Here is a 16,874-nt window from a genome sequence, read left to right as displayed (position 1 = left end):
TTCCGCCGTTCAATTACGAAACTTGCCATTGTTTGTGGCTTTCTAAAGATAGCTCGCAGCAATAGAACCCGGGAAAGAACGAACGATCAATTCACATAAAGACAGTATGGTATATCTATACGCTCCAACGCGAATCAGTCAGGATTTCGATGTTATGTATTTGGTGGATAGGACACACGGGATCAACGTCACATGACCACGTGACATGACCATTGCTATTAATTAATTCAAGTAAATAAGGATGACTACGAATAGCAGGGGTTCGATTATCTACTTTGAATATTAGACTTTAGATGCGTCGTCATTGCAGAATGTTTTTCAACCAGAAGGTTTTGTTTTTCAGGGCCTCAATCTTCATTTTTAAAATGTTTCTCTACGGGTTAAGTCAGTCAGACTGACTTTTTGAGAAAATAAAAAACAAAAAACAAAAAATGTTATCAATTTTTAGAATCAGGGTATAAGACAAAATGGATGTTTACGTCAAAAAGCTTCTCTTATTTAAAAAAAACAACATTTAGATATTTTTTAATTTGTAGTTCTTTATTAAACATCAAGTCAACACTCATAAAGCCGTGGTAAAATACATGGCGACCTGTATATACAAAATAATAAAGCCGATATCAGATTGTTTATCGATGGCAATCAAACTTTCGTACCATCGACGGGTCACAAGGGCCTCTCAGTTAAATAGTTGGACCTGCACTGTGTGTTGTATCCTTCACTACACTACAAACATCAATACCGTGTATTTTATTTACCTTTGGAAATTAGCTATCCATTAGTGACTGAGCTGAAGGTCAGTCAGACAGCCCAATGTCATCCTAGTCATTTTCTGTTTGCTGCATTATATCATTACTTGCTCAATACTTTTCTCATTTCCTTCATATGAACTCTCATCGGTAAGATTTAATTCTTGTCGTAGTGATATATCTCGTCTTTGTTGCTCTGGGGAGTTACTTTTCTGGGTAAATAGCATATGACTTTGATTTAGGATGGCCCCAGTTCTGCTCATAATGCTAAGGGTAATACATATTTAAAGACAATTATCAATGAATGTTAATTAAAACGAACTCTGTAATCAATGGAATATTTTTAAGATTTCTTCGCTTTTTGTCACGTTGTGTTAAGTTACCTCAACTGAGGAGCCTCACATGTACTATATTTCAAGGAAACAACCAACACAACCGTTTTCACCATTATCATATACAAAATATGATAATGCGTGATATATCAATCGCATGGTTTCTGCAGCATTTTTTCCAATTGTTACTTTGATATTGGGTTATAGAGCTATGTTCAATTAGTTGTATACTTACAACTATATTTTCATTATATATCTCGCTAATGACGTTATCTTTACACTTGCTTATGACGATGCTCATATGAAGACGTTTATTAGGACATATCCCTTAACCCATTATCTTGTATCCATGACGTAGCTATGTTGTTTATTGCAGTGATAATAGGAAAATGTGTGTTTATAATGTAGTGAAATGACAATCTATTCTCCAGAGCGATATCGAGTGACAGTTTCGATTCACCCTACAGCTGATTTTATCTCGAGCTGGATGACGTCATCAGTCGACATGTTGGTGAAAGGGATAGAAGAAAGGATGTATGTCGATGTAAGTTTTCTACAAACATGATGCATTTGTATGGGGTCGAAAAAATATAGTTAGTGAGACTTGAAAGGCATAGGCTCAAATGAAAAAAGATTTAAAAAAGAAGAGATACACTGAATTCATCAAAGCTTAATCAATGTATCTTTGAAATAATTTAGTCTACAATGTTTACCAGCAGAATCAGGATTAATTCCTGGAAAAAGAATAACATCCAAGCGAGTCTTAAAGATGATATGTTCGATTCAAATGAAATGCCTTCGTTAAGCCTAAGCGCTTTTAAAGTATGCTTAATCTTACCGATTTCCGTTTTCACACAGCGACAACATTTAAAAATAGTGGATAAATAGATTTTGCAACACTCTGAAATTTAAATTTAACATATCAACTGCCCTTTCGCTAAGATTCTAAGACAGTCTTGATGCAATGCAAATATTTGCATGCTTTATAGCTGTATCCTATCGGCAAAAGGATGAAGGAAGGTAGGTTTTGATATACAATTATGGCCTTTTGATGAGTTCGATATATGGTTTTATCGACCTAAACAAAATTCACTTAGGACGACGTATATATATGCTTTTATAATAATGTTTCTTATTAATGATATTATTAATATAGATATAATTTTCAAGGGATATTTTCATCACCTTACGATTTGGAAATTTGCTGTTCGTTATAATAAACAATCTTTTATTTTCTAATATTTCATGGTAATCATCGGGGAATGTATAGTGGTCTCCTGTTGGTTATAATCATTGGGAGCTCTCAATAAATATATTTCTAAACAGATCAACATACATGTATCCGTGTCAATTTTGATTAATCACAATTCATTCTTAGGTAATAAAATATTGTTCAAAAGACGAATTATAAGATATTTACAACTATTCATACGAACGACCTCAATCATTAACAATATAATTTCGCCCACAACCCCATTTTACCAAAACAAGATTCTTATGTAGCACCCGTTGAGGGAACACTTGAAATAGGTTCGAAAAATTCAAAAAATCCCAGGGGCCACACGGCTAAAAGATCGTCAATTTTTGTTACATTTTGTTTTAGTCACATTGATTCGCCAGCAAAATTCTATTGTTTGTGAAAGAGGTTCTTTAGAATTCCATAGAGAAGAGCCAACTTTAAATTTAACTGCAAGAAGATACAACTGTTTCGTTTCTAGAGAAGTGCAAGTATGTTATTGAGACTCACTACAAAAGAAATAAAGGAGACGTGGCTGGCACTAATGAAATACCTAATTAGGGCTATGATGCAAAGGACAATGATAGTATTCCATTATAATCACTATAGGACTGATGATCGTGATCCAACATAAAAGTCATTACTGTTAAAATCGCTGTGATTCATGCTTCATAATGATCTTGTTTTTTAAGTTTTCCTTTGCATGAACCAAAAAACCTTACCGCGATCATTACAAAAGTACATTGTCATTTATTTTGAAAGAGGACACTTTTTAATCTGAAGTGACATTTGCTTTCACATCCATCAAAAAATGTCCCTGAATTTACGTTCATTTTATCAGCGTACTGTCTTTTTATTTGCAATACGCGTACGTATAAAAAATCTCTTTAGGGGATAGTAAACATAAATCAAAATGAAACTGATATTGATTTTCCTTTATACGTGTTATTTTAGTCATAAGATATCCGGATAATTAGTAGTGAAATGTACTTGTATCCTACTTAGATTAAGCCAGCTCTAACTTCCATAAATTGCTATCAATTTTGTGGAAAGAAAAAGGCCGGTCGTCAAGACAACCATATTGGAAAACACATCTTAAATGAAAGGTGATTCAGCTAGATATGGTTGGAATGGTCATGCTCCCAAAATCGACATGTTTTCGGATACAATGAAGGATCATTATTTAATGCTCAGGCAAATTATTTTTCAACAATCCTTTTCTCCAATCAAAACTCAACAGTAAGACTATTATGATACCTTTCGGAAAAGCTTCCCGTTCCTTTGCTGACAAAACGTTGATGTTTTTTGCGGATCTTAAATCCAAGATGGCCACCATAACCAAATATAACATCCAGACTAATTTCGAAAATTAAGCTTATTTGAACCTATAGGTGAACCTGTATTGAGTATTAAGTAGACAGTTCATAAGGTCGGAAATCAAGCTCAATGCATGATTATTATGACCACAACTAAATTGCACTTATCATAATACAATCTTTTATAAATACGAGATGAGTATTTCAATCAAAAAATAATTGTATCAGCGATTACAACATTGTGTAGTCCGTTGTCCGTAAACAATTTTCATTTTTGACTTCCTCTCAATCACCAAAAGGTCCTGAGTCATGATGTTGAGCCAGAAGCATGTTCGAATAAAGAGATGTACAGGCTATTCAACTCAATGAACTTGTCATACTTTCAAAGGCACGGACACCAAGTGTGCGAAAAGCTTTAAACGACTTCTTCCCAGTAACAAAGAGGTCTATGGCCATGGAATTTTGTCATTATCATGCTAGAATGAAGGGCTACCAGGCTTCTGAAAATGAATAACCTGGATATACTTTCAAGGTCAAAAGGGTCAAAATGTGAAATATTTAAATCTCTTTTCAACGACCAAAAAGTCAAGGATTATAAAATCACTCAGCTAGCATTCTGAAAGGAATGCAAACAAAGCTTTTTCACATGAATAAAACTTTTTTTCACTTTCATGGTCATAGAGTTCAGATGTGTCAATTTAAGTTTAAAACCGAAATGTCCATCAGTTCTTTCAAGAACTAAGGTGACCGATAAGGCCGTGGGTCTCTTGTTTACTTTATTTTGATAAGCAATGTCAAGATTTATCCCTTCATTTTCTATTTAAAATATTAAATATCCTCCTCTGTAGATGCAGCAAGATGCATATTTGTAATTGTCTGTTTTTGTTTCTTTCAGCTATTTACAAAGTTATGGAACCAAGGTTTGGATACAATGGACAAATTCGGAATTCTCGGTTTCAGGTGTGATATTATCTTAATAAACATGTAAACAACTTTATAATCTGTTAACTTGAAATGTATGTAAATTCATCACAACAAGTTTGATACTTTATGAATTTAAAAGAGATGTTAAATCAATTACAAATTACTTTTATTTGAAAGTTCTGTCACACAAATGGAAATAAAAGTCAACAATATCCAAAGAAATAAGCTGAAATAAAACATCATAGACATGTAAAGAAAGCCAACAATGCAAGATGAATTATATAAAATTGAATGATTATTTTTTTACAAAAAGACATGTATACTTTGCCTGGTACCGAAAACAATACTGTTTCTTGTGGTGAAACTTTCAAGTCAGCTATTTAGAGCTTTAAATTCTGTTTTCCCGATTTTCCCCACAAATTCCAGGGCTTTCGTTTTAAGGAGATATGGCGTGACATTATTAACCACATCCTTGAACCATTCGTAACAAAGTGCAGTTACTTTCTCATTTCCTGTTACATGTCATGTTCATTTGAATTCAAATGAAACATGTTTTCAAGGTCCTTTAAATCATTGGCTTTTCGCTTCTGTTAGACGTTTATTTGCGTTTCACCAAAATTAAATTCATCGGAAAACTTGCACGCTGGTCCACCAGCATCTAGTAATTAAATATCCTCCACGTTTTGTCCTAGTGTTAAAATCTTCCTATGATGAGAAAGCGCCTTATAAAACCTGCCACCAGCGAACATATTACAGAAACTGATACCCTAGCAATTATGAAAACATTACTCACTAACTTCCTGATCACTCTCATGCAAGATATCATTTTATTCATATCATAGAATTTACCGAGGTCTTACGACGATTTTTATTCTACTACTGGCTTTGGCTGTAAACAATACAAGGATGTCACTTAAAAAGGGTAAAAAATATAGCGAAATGCAAAGAGAGAATAAAAAAGGTCGCTGAGGTCGGGGAGTCGCTTAAAACCAGGGGGTCGCTTAGGCAGGTTTGACGGTGTTTCTTAACATTATAGGAGATGCATCTATATAGTGATTATTACATTAACTAACGATACATTGAACTATCGAACAAATGCCAAATCTTTAGTTAGTTTGCTTCTGTATAGAAGTTTATATACTGAACGTGAGTAACCTCAATTCCCCTTTATTGCAGTAACACCACCACGGGAATCGAGTTCAAGTTTTTTTTCTACTTTGAGAAGTACGAGACTTCAAAATTAGGTCCAATACTTGAAGGTACCATGACAACGGGAAGCATTGGGCCAGTAGATTTAGCAGACAGATATGTCCACTATTTGCTGGAGCCAGGTAAATCATGTAAATCATTGTAGTATTTTCTATTATGTTTATAAATGTATTTTACGATATACCCATAACATTTTAGGCTTTTGAATTTTAACTGAGAGAATAGTAGAGCCAAAACTAAATTTATTACATAGCAGCTGATTTGTTCTTTTTAAGACATTGATTCAAAGAGCGTAAATAATACTAAGGAGTCGATGACAAATGAAACAAAAAAAAATCAAGAGAAATGTAATGATTGAGGAAATGCAATATATAGTTGTACAGCCTATCGTCTATATACATATTCTTTTCTGATATAATTGTTTACATTTAGATGTCTGTTCCAGCATCATCTAATATGTTATATTACTATTACTTCTATCCTGTTGGTTCTTATGGTAATAACAAGTCAATTTAAAATCCAGTATATTCCTAACCTTGTGTCTGAATACTTCAAAATAACAACTGAATGTCTGTACAGCATTGTATAATGGTTTCCATTAACAGACCGTCACACAATGTAAGAGCGAAGGTATACAAATAGGCAATAAGGGAATCGTTCGGATTTAGTCTCTCGTCTTTCCTGCACTCACCGACACTTAAGCACACAAAAATGTGTGTTGTCTCGACCTTGTAAAAAATATGTTTGCCTTTAATGTTTGACATTTGCAAACTTAGCATTTGGCATGATCGATATCTTGTAAGCTTGCGACTTTTTAGAGTATTTTATTACATTGAAACGGAAACAACATTATGGAGAATTCTTCCATATTTTCCCATGTACATAGCTCATAAGCTAATGTTACGAGAGAAAATAGCATTAATAGGCTTTGTAACATAATGAACTCTTCTAAATATAGACACAGAATACCACTGCTCGTGATTCAGTGCTCGTGAATTCAAATGAAGGAAGGTTTTCTGTACCTGAAGAGAAAATTAAATGTTTCAAACTATACGTTCATTAAATGTGGTTACATATAAAATTACCTTCCCTAATGAAACAAAATCAGCTGATAGGTCTGGGGTGTTGTCATGTTTTAGAGATATAGCACAGTTGATATTTTGTAACGGCATGATTTTTATTAATACCATTTTATTTCAATTATTTGGTATTTGTATATGTGGATAAGTTAACGAAATCATAATCATGAAGCCAAATTCGAGGAAAAGCTAAATAGCAGATTTGGCGGAGAGTTAAGCACCTCCTCATTCTTGCATTATGCTCAAGTTAATGTCGCGTTCTCAATATGAGAAAAAGGGTTGTGACGACATAAACAGGCATACAAATAAGCATCGGTAACGTTTACATATTGTCAAATATATAGTAAACTTATTCAACTTCATATCCAACAAGTATGCCATAATGTCGACAACGAAACTTCCGCGTTGTCTTCACCATTGCATTTCACGAAGCACCGCGTAAGGATAAAAAAATACCAGTCGTAGCAAGAAGTTATAACATAAAACATTATAGCGACTAACTGTTCATTATATTGCAATCACTGTTTGATACTGATTTATCTCAAGAAAGAAAAAAAGAAAGAAAGAAAGAAAGAAAGAGAGAGAGAGAGAACGGATCAATTCCATACCCTAATGCTAAATATTCAGGTGATCGCCGAACACACAAGCGAGGACGTTTTATATCATTGAATAACAGTGAGTGTACACTGGTAGAAAATGCACTAAATACGTATTTATACATAATTAACAGAGCTGCATGTTGCCCGGGTGACAAGTTGGATAAAGGGCAAAGATGTCTACCCCATTATACAGGGAAACGATCTAACTTTGTCATGTGAAGCGAGAGGATCCAAGAATCTTAAGTTCAGGTGGTTTAAGGATAATGCTCCATTCGAACCCCAGTTGTCTACTCGAGATGCCTTCCAGTCTAGGATACCCTCTACAACAGAGGAGACCATTAGGTCTGTGATGCGGATAGACAAAGTCAGCCCATTTGACAAAGGTAGAAAGCCACATAAGCGTACAGCGTACAAAAAGTATTATTGACAAAAATATATAACGAACGGTTCGCTAAATAATTGCTTGAAAGCTGAATTGGCTAAGCATAAGATACACTTTATGTTGTCAGTACAGTTCATAGAACAATCTATTTTGAGGACGATCTATATTGAGAACTAACTATTTTTAGAACAATCTATTTTGAGGACGATCTATATTGAGAACTAACTATTTTTAGAACAATCTATTTTGAGGACGATCTATATTGAGAACTAACTATTTTTAGAACAATCTATTTTGAGGACGATCTATATTGAGAACTAACTATTTTTAGAACAGTCTATTTTGAGGACGATCTATATTGAGAACTAACTATTTTTAGAACAGTCTATTTTGAGGACGATCTATATTGAGAACTAACTATTTTTAGAACAATCTATTTTGAGGACGATCTATATAGAGAACTGGCTATTTTTAGAACAGTCTATTTTTCTTTATAAACATACTAATTTGCAAGACAATCTACATTTGGATCAATCTATTTTACAGGAAAATTCACATGTGAAGCATCAGATTACGGCGAAGTTCAGAACAAGTCTATCTCAATTGACGTCATCACATTTCCGTTAGTTGACCTAGATCCTTTATCCACATCGGTACGTCAAGGGGCCAATGTTACAGTACGTTGTATGTCACCAGACGATACCCAGAATAAGTTCCAGTACGAGTGGTTTGAGAACGGGTATACGATTCCAAATGGAAAAAATGGTAAACGTGTAGAGGATCTGAAACCAACGGGAATTCGCCTCTTCGTACGAAACATGCAGCAAGGATCTGTTTTCACATGTCGTGTCACCAACAAAGCAGGCTCAGTAAACGTCACTGCGCATGTCTACGTGTGGCCAGGTGGGTTGTCACAGTGTCCTAACAGCAACAAATATGTTGATTGACGTGATGTCATGATTACAGCTGTATAAATTGAAATTTTATTTACATTGAGACATATTCACGTTCACGCAAAGTCTAAACATGGTCTATTGTTTTACTGTTTATATATTTATTTTAATCAATATAATGATTTTTACTGTTTGTGATATGTTTGATTTGTTTCAAAACAGGTTTTTAAAATGCTCATAATCTAACGTGTATTTGATAAGTATCAATATACACTTGTATTCAGATTCACGCAAAGTCTATTTTTTTCTGACTAAATTATCTCGCTTGAATTGAAAAGTTGAGTGTCCGGTTATATTTGATGTAATAAATTTCATTAAATAACTTTATAAACATATAAACTGTCAAATTTGTTACAGCTAATGCGACCTCGTCCTTTTGTGAGAAATCCTACGTGGCTGATGTTGAATGGAGACGCACAGGAGGTGGTCATTTTGACAAGCAGCGTTGCCCAGCAGAGCCTACAGAAACTGGAGGTGAGGACTGCTTAACACGATACGCCTAGATAGGGGCTAATGCCAGTAGGCTTTGTATCTAACCCATTTACACTCATTTCTTATATTTACAGCAAATAAAGGGTTTTATCTGGAGAATATTGTATGACACAAAAAACACTATCTTTAGTCATTAAGGCGAAAAACAGAGATAGACAAGGGTGTGTAGGCGTTAAGCCAGTAACTAACGAGGTAAATAAGAATGACGTACATAGTATGTTCTTATTTAATGAGGTTGACATTTGTACGGTGTTTTTATATTGTTAGCTATTATTGTCAGTTTATTGATTTTCCACTGCATATTACTGTATTAGCGATTAGGTGAGTTAACCAGATGTATACAGTGTTTTAAGCAAAAACGAAAACAAACATACAAACAAAACAAACAAACAAATAAAAAAAAATAACAAATGAAAAAAAATCACCCCCAATTCAGATGATATAAAGTACGTTGATCTCGAAACGGAAGTGAAACGATTTGTGCCGAAGGCGTACTTATACATAGTTGCTCTTTAAACAATCGTGAATGCGACTCGTCTGTAACTCCTTTGAACTTATTTTTTCTATGAGTATCTTGAGTGAAATATTCCTTGTTATGAATCTCCAATGCGGAGATAACATTTCTGGAAATGCCAAATTCATTCGTTTGTATCTCTTTTCTGGAATTGAGAAAATAGACACTCTATCGTATTACCAATACTTTGTTTGGTTTTCGTAAATATCATGTCAACGTGGCTGTCTGTTTGATAGATTCTAAAATATTCTATTATAAAATAGTTAATGTCGGAGTGTCTAACGTATACGTATTCGAGAGGAAGTAATAATTTAAGGTCAAATAATTAGTTGTATTCGACAATAAGTCTTTTCAAGTTTTAATATTCTGTATTTATATATTTAGGATGAATAATTTCAAGGTCTATTCTCTAGTATATGTATTTATGAAGGCCGAATTTTTAGTATATGCGTATATATATTTCAAAGGAAATATTATTGAGGTCAAATATATATCTTCGGTATATATTGACAGACATAAATTTGAAGACCAATTTGAGAATACTATTTGAGAGGAAGTTATGTCTAGTTCTTATCTTTGCTTAATTTAGATATTTGAGGAAAAATAATTTGTAGGTCTTTTTTCAATGTATATGGAATTCCTAATCTTTACTTATTATTAACATTTGAGAAAAATGAATTGGTGGCCAGTCTATTGTATTAATGACATGGAGTCCAGGGAAAGTCTTATGTTTTAAATATGAATATTGAATAAGATATTGGAAGATAAAACATAAGTTTCGATATTCGAATGGATGACGTAGGTAAGGTATTTAGCTGACGAAGGGAAAGCCATCGTGACGTCACGAGTTGATTTCGGTATATGGAAGGTTATTTGTTGTTAAGGCGTTCTTAAATTACAACCTTATATCTATTATTCAAACCTCTACTGGTTTTATTTGTGCAGAGATATTACAAACAGGTAAGTAATTGAAATCTTGGGTGCGTTCTTTTCTTCCTTCTCCTTCACATCTTCGTCACCGGCTAGGGTATAGCTGGATTGAAGTACAAATATATTGATATTAACATATTTTTATTTCTCATTAGAATACCTTATTGTAAATGAAAATAACGAGCTTACTAATTCAAAAGAATTAAATGATACATGAAAGAAATGGACAAATATGTTTGTACTGAAACGACATACTACATTGAGAGTATTTGTTCATTTTGTTATTTGATAAGAAATAAGGATTATTGTAATACAATTTCTAATGAGAGATAGTAGCTAACATGGATTTTGCTCCCTCTTTTCGGTATTGTAGTTTTGTTATACATATGTATCACTACATATCTGTCTGCACTTTGAAAATGTTTGTTTGATAATATATTATAAGATGGCGATTTATGATGTTCTCTGTAAAATTCCATTGCAAGAATTTAGATGATGGTGTAAATCACAAACCTCAAAATTAGACAATTGCTGTATTTTTGCGGTTTTCGATTGCGAAAATGGCAAGGACGTAATGTATCAAAAATACCGCAAAAAGAAAGTAAACGCAAAACGCAAAACGCAAAAAAAACAACAACAACAAAACAAACAAACAAAAACAAAAACAATAAACGAACTGAACAAGAAAAAACCGGAAAAATGAATAAACTATACATAAAACAAAGGCAAATCATGATAATTGAAATGGATTGTAACCCCTTTATTACGCATCAGCGCTGTCTGTTGTTAATTACTATGTCAGATTTAAACATCAACAAGGTGTTCGGCATTGGCGTCATCAGGATGCCTGGCTTAACTTCATAAGGATATTATGATCTTATCGGCATCAGGATGATTAGTCTTCACGGCATCAGGATGTTTGTTCTTACATCATCGGGATGTTTTAGCTTAACATTATTAGGATGTTTGTTCTTAACATCATCAGGATGTTTGGTCTAAAGGTCATCAGGATTTATGATCCTGCCGTCAGGTTTATGTCTGCTCATGATGATTGGTGTGAACGTTATCAGAATGGCAGGGTAATTTTTTTGCTCTTATTGTGGAAAAAATGTCCTTTGATGGTATAAAGAACTATTTAAAAGCATAAAACCTACAGTAAACGTTCTAATACGCCACCTGTATATCATATAATGAAAAGGCAGAGAAGCAAACATGAAAACGCATTACATATTTGACTTCAACTGTCATCCTTTTTTGTTAAGAATCATAAATCATTATTGCAACACACTGTTAATATATTTGGTCAGCGGCAATTTAGCAGAACGGTTCAGTCTCACACACACATGGGAATTCAACGTACTTTGTCGACATGCGAAAAAGATGTTCATAAAAAAATAGCGTGAACGGCGATTTAGATGATCATCTTTAAAACTGGTGTTTCCACTGTTAAGACGCTATTTGCCTCTCTTATCGTACCTGTTAACAGAATTATATCTCTATGACCTTAACATAAGATAACGAATTACTGTTACCGCAGTCGAAGATATCATTATTTCACATCAATAAAAGTGCCTTGACCAAAAACAGCAGATATGAATGTAATGATTCCATGGCCAATTACGATTTGAAGTATTTAAACAATGGCATATAAAAGCACACATATTTCCGGTGTTTTTTTCTAAACGTCATTTTAGATTTATTTGTATCTGATCGGGAAAAAATCTAAATCTGTCTACGAAGATATTATTTTCAATTTGACTGCAATGTCTAGTACTTGGAGTCCATTAAGTTCCTTCATTTTCAGATACTCACAAAGACATTGTATTGTAAATATAAATCAATTTAAAAAAAAATACAGTCATAAAGCCAATTTCAAAACATTAACGTTTCGTTCGCGCGTGTTTTCATCCTCAACGGACGTTAAAGATACAAAGTCAATTAAATACATCAATCAAGCTGTCCAATGTCCGTCTCTGTTTGTAGATTTCAGTAAATATGGCACTAGAGACAATGGTAAGTGAGTGGTTGTTTCGCACGTTTTAAGCAATATATCTTGTATATATAACAGTGGGAAGCATGGTATTTCGTTCAGGCACAACACTATAACTTGTTGTTTGGCTCTGCCTATTTGCAGTCATATATTTGGTTTGCTTTGTCTGCTACTGACCAAGTATAAAAAAGAAGCGCTTTTGATGTTCAAAATGCCTGTCTTTTATAGATATTCTTTCACTTTATTGGCTATTTAAAATGTTTTGAATATTTTGTATCAGAAATACGCTGTGGTATTGCAATGAAATGTTATATATCCTTGTCTCCAGTGTTGAGGTTACACGTTTAGAGTACAATTCGGGGAGTTCAACACACAAAATGCACAACTACAAACCATAAACTGGATGTTGAATAAAGCGGCTCTGCGATTTCTTCTTTCATGCTTTTTATGAAAATTAAGTATCCACTATTTCACACATATTTGCAGAAATAATTATTTGATTTAGAGTCCATTCAACAGAGAATATTAACGCCATACAAACTTCGCACTTAGTGTCGGGAATTGCACTTTGTTACTTATTCGTATTGTTACCTATTTATCATTGATGTTTAGTTTCTATTGATTTTTTATATCGCCTGAGACAATGTGTCACGTGATCTATTTTAATCGCCTTTTGTCCGTCGTCGTGCGGCGTCCGTCCGTAAACAATTTACATTTTCAACTTCTTCTCAGAACCCCTTGAATCAATTTCAATGAATTGTGTAGAAACCTCCAGTTGTTAAAGGTTAACCAAAATTTTGAATTATATGGTCCCAAACCCCCTAGGGTATTGAAGGGCAGCGCCAAAAGGATTGACTAAAACGTCAAAAATCTTCCCAAGGCCCAAATAAGGTTTAATCAAATATTCTTCATAGATGGAAGGGTCTTCAGGGGTTTTACCCAAATGGCAAATATCACTACCTTTCGGTATCACGTTTGCCCCTGTAATTTTACGACAGTTTACCTAGAGAAATCAAGTTTTCTTCATAGATTAAAGGATCTGAAAATGATTTACCAAAATTATAAAATTTCATGACCCTGGAGCCTCATGTTTGCCCATGGGGAGGGATAACCTTTACTGTGGTCTGTACAGGGAAATCACATTTTTGACTATCATTCGTTTAATTTCTATTGAAATTAATTCTAACTAGGTTCAAATTACCAGTTCGGATGACAGTCTACTGATATGCATATTTTAGCCCTGACCGACCCCATGGACAGATAAGCAGGGTGACCGTCAAGGCCAATGGTCGTCTTGGATTTTTTGCCTCTGTCTTGCTTTTTTTTTCTTAGTTGTTAAAATTTTATGTAATGTAGAGATCCATAGACCCGAACCAATTTCCTCTTTAATATAGACTGGTATTGAAAGGAAAGTATTTCTTCGATCACGATAGCATTGATTTAGTTTTTACCGATATAACTTTGATTCTTTCAAAAAAAGGAGAACCTGGTGTTGTAAAAAGCCCATCGCCGTTTTTTTATCATACACGTATACACGTTTGTTTCAATTGTGACACATTCATTCTGCATGAGACATTCACGATATTGCTTGCATGAAAATTAATAGAAAGATGTCTTTATGATATGTGATTAAATCGTTGTGTTGCACACATACCATGATACGTTAGCACTGATATTATTCAAATCAGTTATTATTTTGTTGTGAGACGAACCGGTTATTTCTAAAATATAATGTAAATTAATTGATTATTAGTTTGGTCAGATTCCTGTTTGATGAACAATACCTTGTATGTAATAATCACGGCGCACTATAAAGAGATCACAAATAATTTTACATTTTAATGTAAATTCAAGTCATAATTGCATGTTTCCACAATCCTATAATCCGTTTAAATGACTTTATTTACCGTGATTTATTGTAGTTCATTTTATATTACTTGTATTGCTTATTCACATTTTACAACAGAATCATTAAGTGTAATTTAAACTTGTATATATAAAACGTTTGATAAGTTATGAACATATATCAACCAGTTACATTTTGTTGCAATCTTGTTATTGGCTTTCGTTTGTAGTTGACATAACGCGTATAGACACTGCCATAGAGAATTTCTCCATTTTCGTTTTCTACTGAGGGTTTTTGTGTTGTGTTAAGTCAGCCTTTGTTTGCAAATAGATTACACTCCCTATGGATATATGTTTTTTTATTTATATTTTGTGCTTATTTTGGGTCTTGAAACAAAGCCTGTCAGTTACTTCTGCGGCGACAGTGAACACATTGAACTTTTCTTCTTGCTATTTCGCCGACGTTGTCTGGTAGCATTCTTCTTATTTCGTTTGATTTTGCTTGACCGGGACATTTAACATGGTAAACAAATAAATAAACCTTGACCTGCAGGCCTCGCGTGGTAAATTTGCTGACAAAGATGTTTGATATATATTTGGATTTACACGTATTTTTTTTTACACATTTTAAAGGAAAATTCTTATCGGTACCTTCGTCAGAATGGCTTATAATTCATATCCCTTTTTATTGCAATTTTTAATACCAACATCATGACAATATTACAGCTACATATTTGATACTCGCTCATATTGAAACGATACATCGTATGTGTATGTGATGAAATAAAAGATATTAAACAGTAAATTAATCTGGAAAGTAAATAATTTAATCGCACGAATTGTACTGCAAATTCATGTTAATATTCTGATTCCAGGTTATACAACTAGGACATGTTACTGTGACAATGGAGCCACCCATTGTTCCTGGAATAGGCCTAACTTCGCTAATTGCCAATCGCTTGTTCTCGTCCAGATATATGACCAGGTATTGATAATTAGAAGGTCACGTTGTTTAAATTTCACATTCTTGCTATTTAAATTAATATGCAGGGAAGTTTTTGCATTACAAATTTCCAATTTTTGATTTCATCATCAAAACAGAGAAAACAGCATACAAACAGAAGAGTTAACTGTATGTCTACTGCTACTGTATATCGTATTGTTATCATTCGAGATTGGGGAGTTCAACTTTCTGTTTGGATAATTCTGTGGACTGTGAGTTTTATCAGAATGTGTCATGCTTTGTCTAAATCCTTATATACGACGTTCTTCCAAAATCATCAAATATCCGAAATTCAGAAACTGCATCAATTATGAAGTAAGTATACCCCTCCTTCCATATATGTATATATTCCTTAAATGATTATTATATCTAGCAGATTAAAATACAATATTCACTATTCGACATTTACAATTTTTTACACCATCAAAAATATACTTTTTGTACATTTTTAGACATTTTCTATTTTCACACTATAAAATTGATTCATAATTTTGACAAAGTCGATTTTCTCATGTTTGTCTGTTGTATGTAAACTTATTGGTGATAGAAAACAAAATGCTGCATTGCAAATATATGTATAGGTATAAGGTATATGTATTATATTTTCAAAATGTCGCCATTAACGTTTCAGTTTATTCATCAACAATTAAAAAAATTATTGAGCCGTTATGGACATTCTAACGCGTACCATCAAAGAGTGTATAAGAAAATACTACAGATACTACTGACATCTAAATGTATGAACGATTTGATTTCACTACGAAGACATATTGTAAGAAGTTCTTTTTGTCGATGCGACGTCATCTTATTATTGCCGTGACGTCGTAGAACTGCTGAGAACGTGCAAAGAGCACATATAGCTTGTATCTAGGGTGAGATATATGTAAGAATAGCTACTCTGGTAAAATTGTTGATATCACTGGTAAGAGAAAATTCTTATCTCAAACGGATTAGTGAAAGACATTTGGAATGCAACATGACAGATCTCACATGAGCATAGCATCACCATTTTATAATAGAGAGTAGCAATGTCGCAAATTGATATTTTCTATGATTTTGACGCATATTCGATGGGACATCATCATCGATAATGAAGCGATGAATAGGTTTCGAAACAATATGTAATGTGAATATGCACCTGGCAAGCTACCTTCTCAGCAAGTTTCGTGCTGATCAGCAAAGCTCCTTTACTAAGGTTGAGATATACATGTACGTAACAGACCCATGTACGATTCCAGTAGCCCATACATATTTACATACGCAAAGACATTCATACCGCATGGTATCTTAAACTGATAATGTGCCACATACTATGTATTT

The 16,874-nt window shown here is 33.6% G+C and overlaps 1 protein-coding gene across 1 annotated transcript in view; it reads left to right on the top strand.

Moving 5' to 3' along the window:
• Positions 1-16,874, top strand: part of LOC117326583 — a 102,131-nt gene that overhangs the window by 66,635 nt on the left and 18,622 nt on the right. The window contains exons 6-14 of the mRNA XM_033883341.1: positions 1,513-1,625; positions 4,530-4,594; positions 5,735-5,889; positions 7,577-7,828; positions 8,374-8,730; positions 9,138-9,254; positions 10,732-10,746; positions 12,700-12,729; positions 15,427-15,536. Coding sequence (XP_033739232.1) covers positions 1,513-1,625; positions 4,530-4,594; positions 5,735-5,889; positions 7,577-7,828; positions 8,374-8,730; positions 9,138-9,254; positions 10,732-10,746; positions 12,700-12,729; positions 15,427-15,536 — 1,214 coding nt within the window. The remainder of the gene's footprint in view (positions 1-1,512; positions 1,626-4,529; positions 4,595-5,734; positions 5,890-7,576; positions 7,829-8,373; positions 8,731-9,137; positions 9,255-10,731; positions 10,747-12,699; positions 12,730-15,426; positions 15,537-16,874) is intronic.

This window comes from Pecten maximus, chromosome 4 (genome assembly GCF_902652985.1).
Source record: "Pecten maximus chromosome 4, xPecMax1.1, whole genome shotgun sequence".
In the NCBI taxonomy this organism is placed as follows: Eukaryota; Metazoa; Mollusca; class Bivalvia; order Pectinida; family Pectinidae; genus Pecten; species Pecten maximus.
Note: the sequence above shows the minus strand (reverse complement) of the source record. Positions and strands in the feature narration are given on the sequence as shown.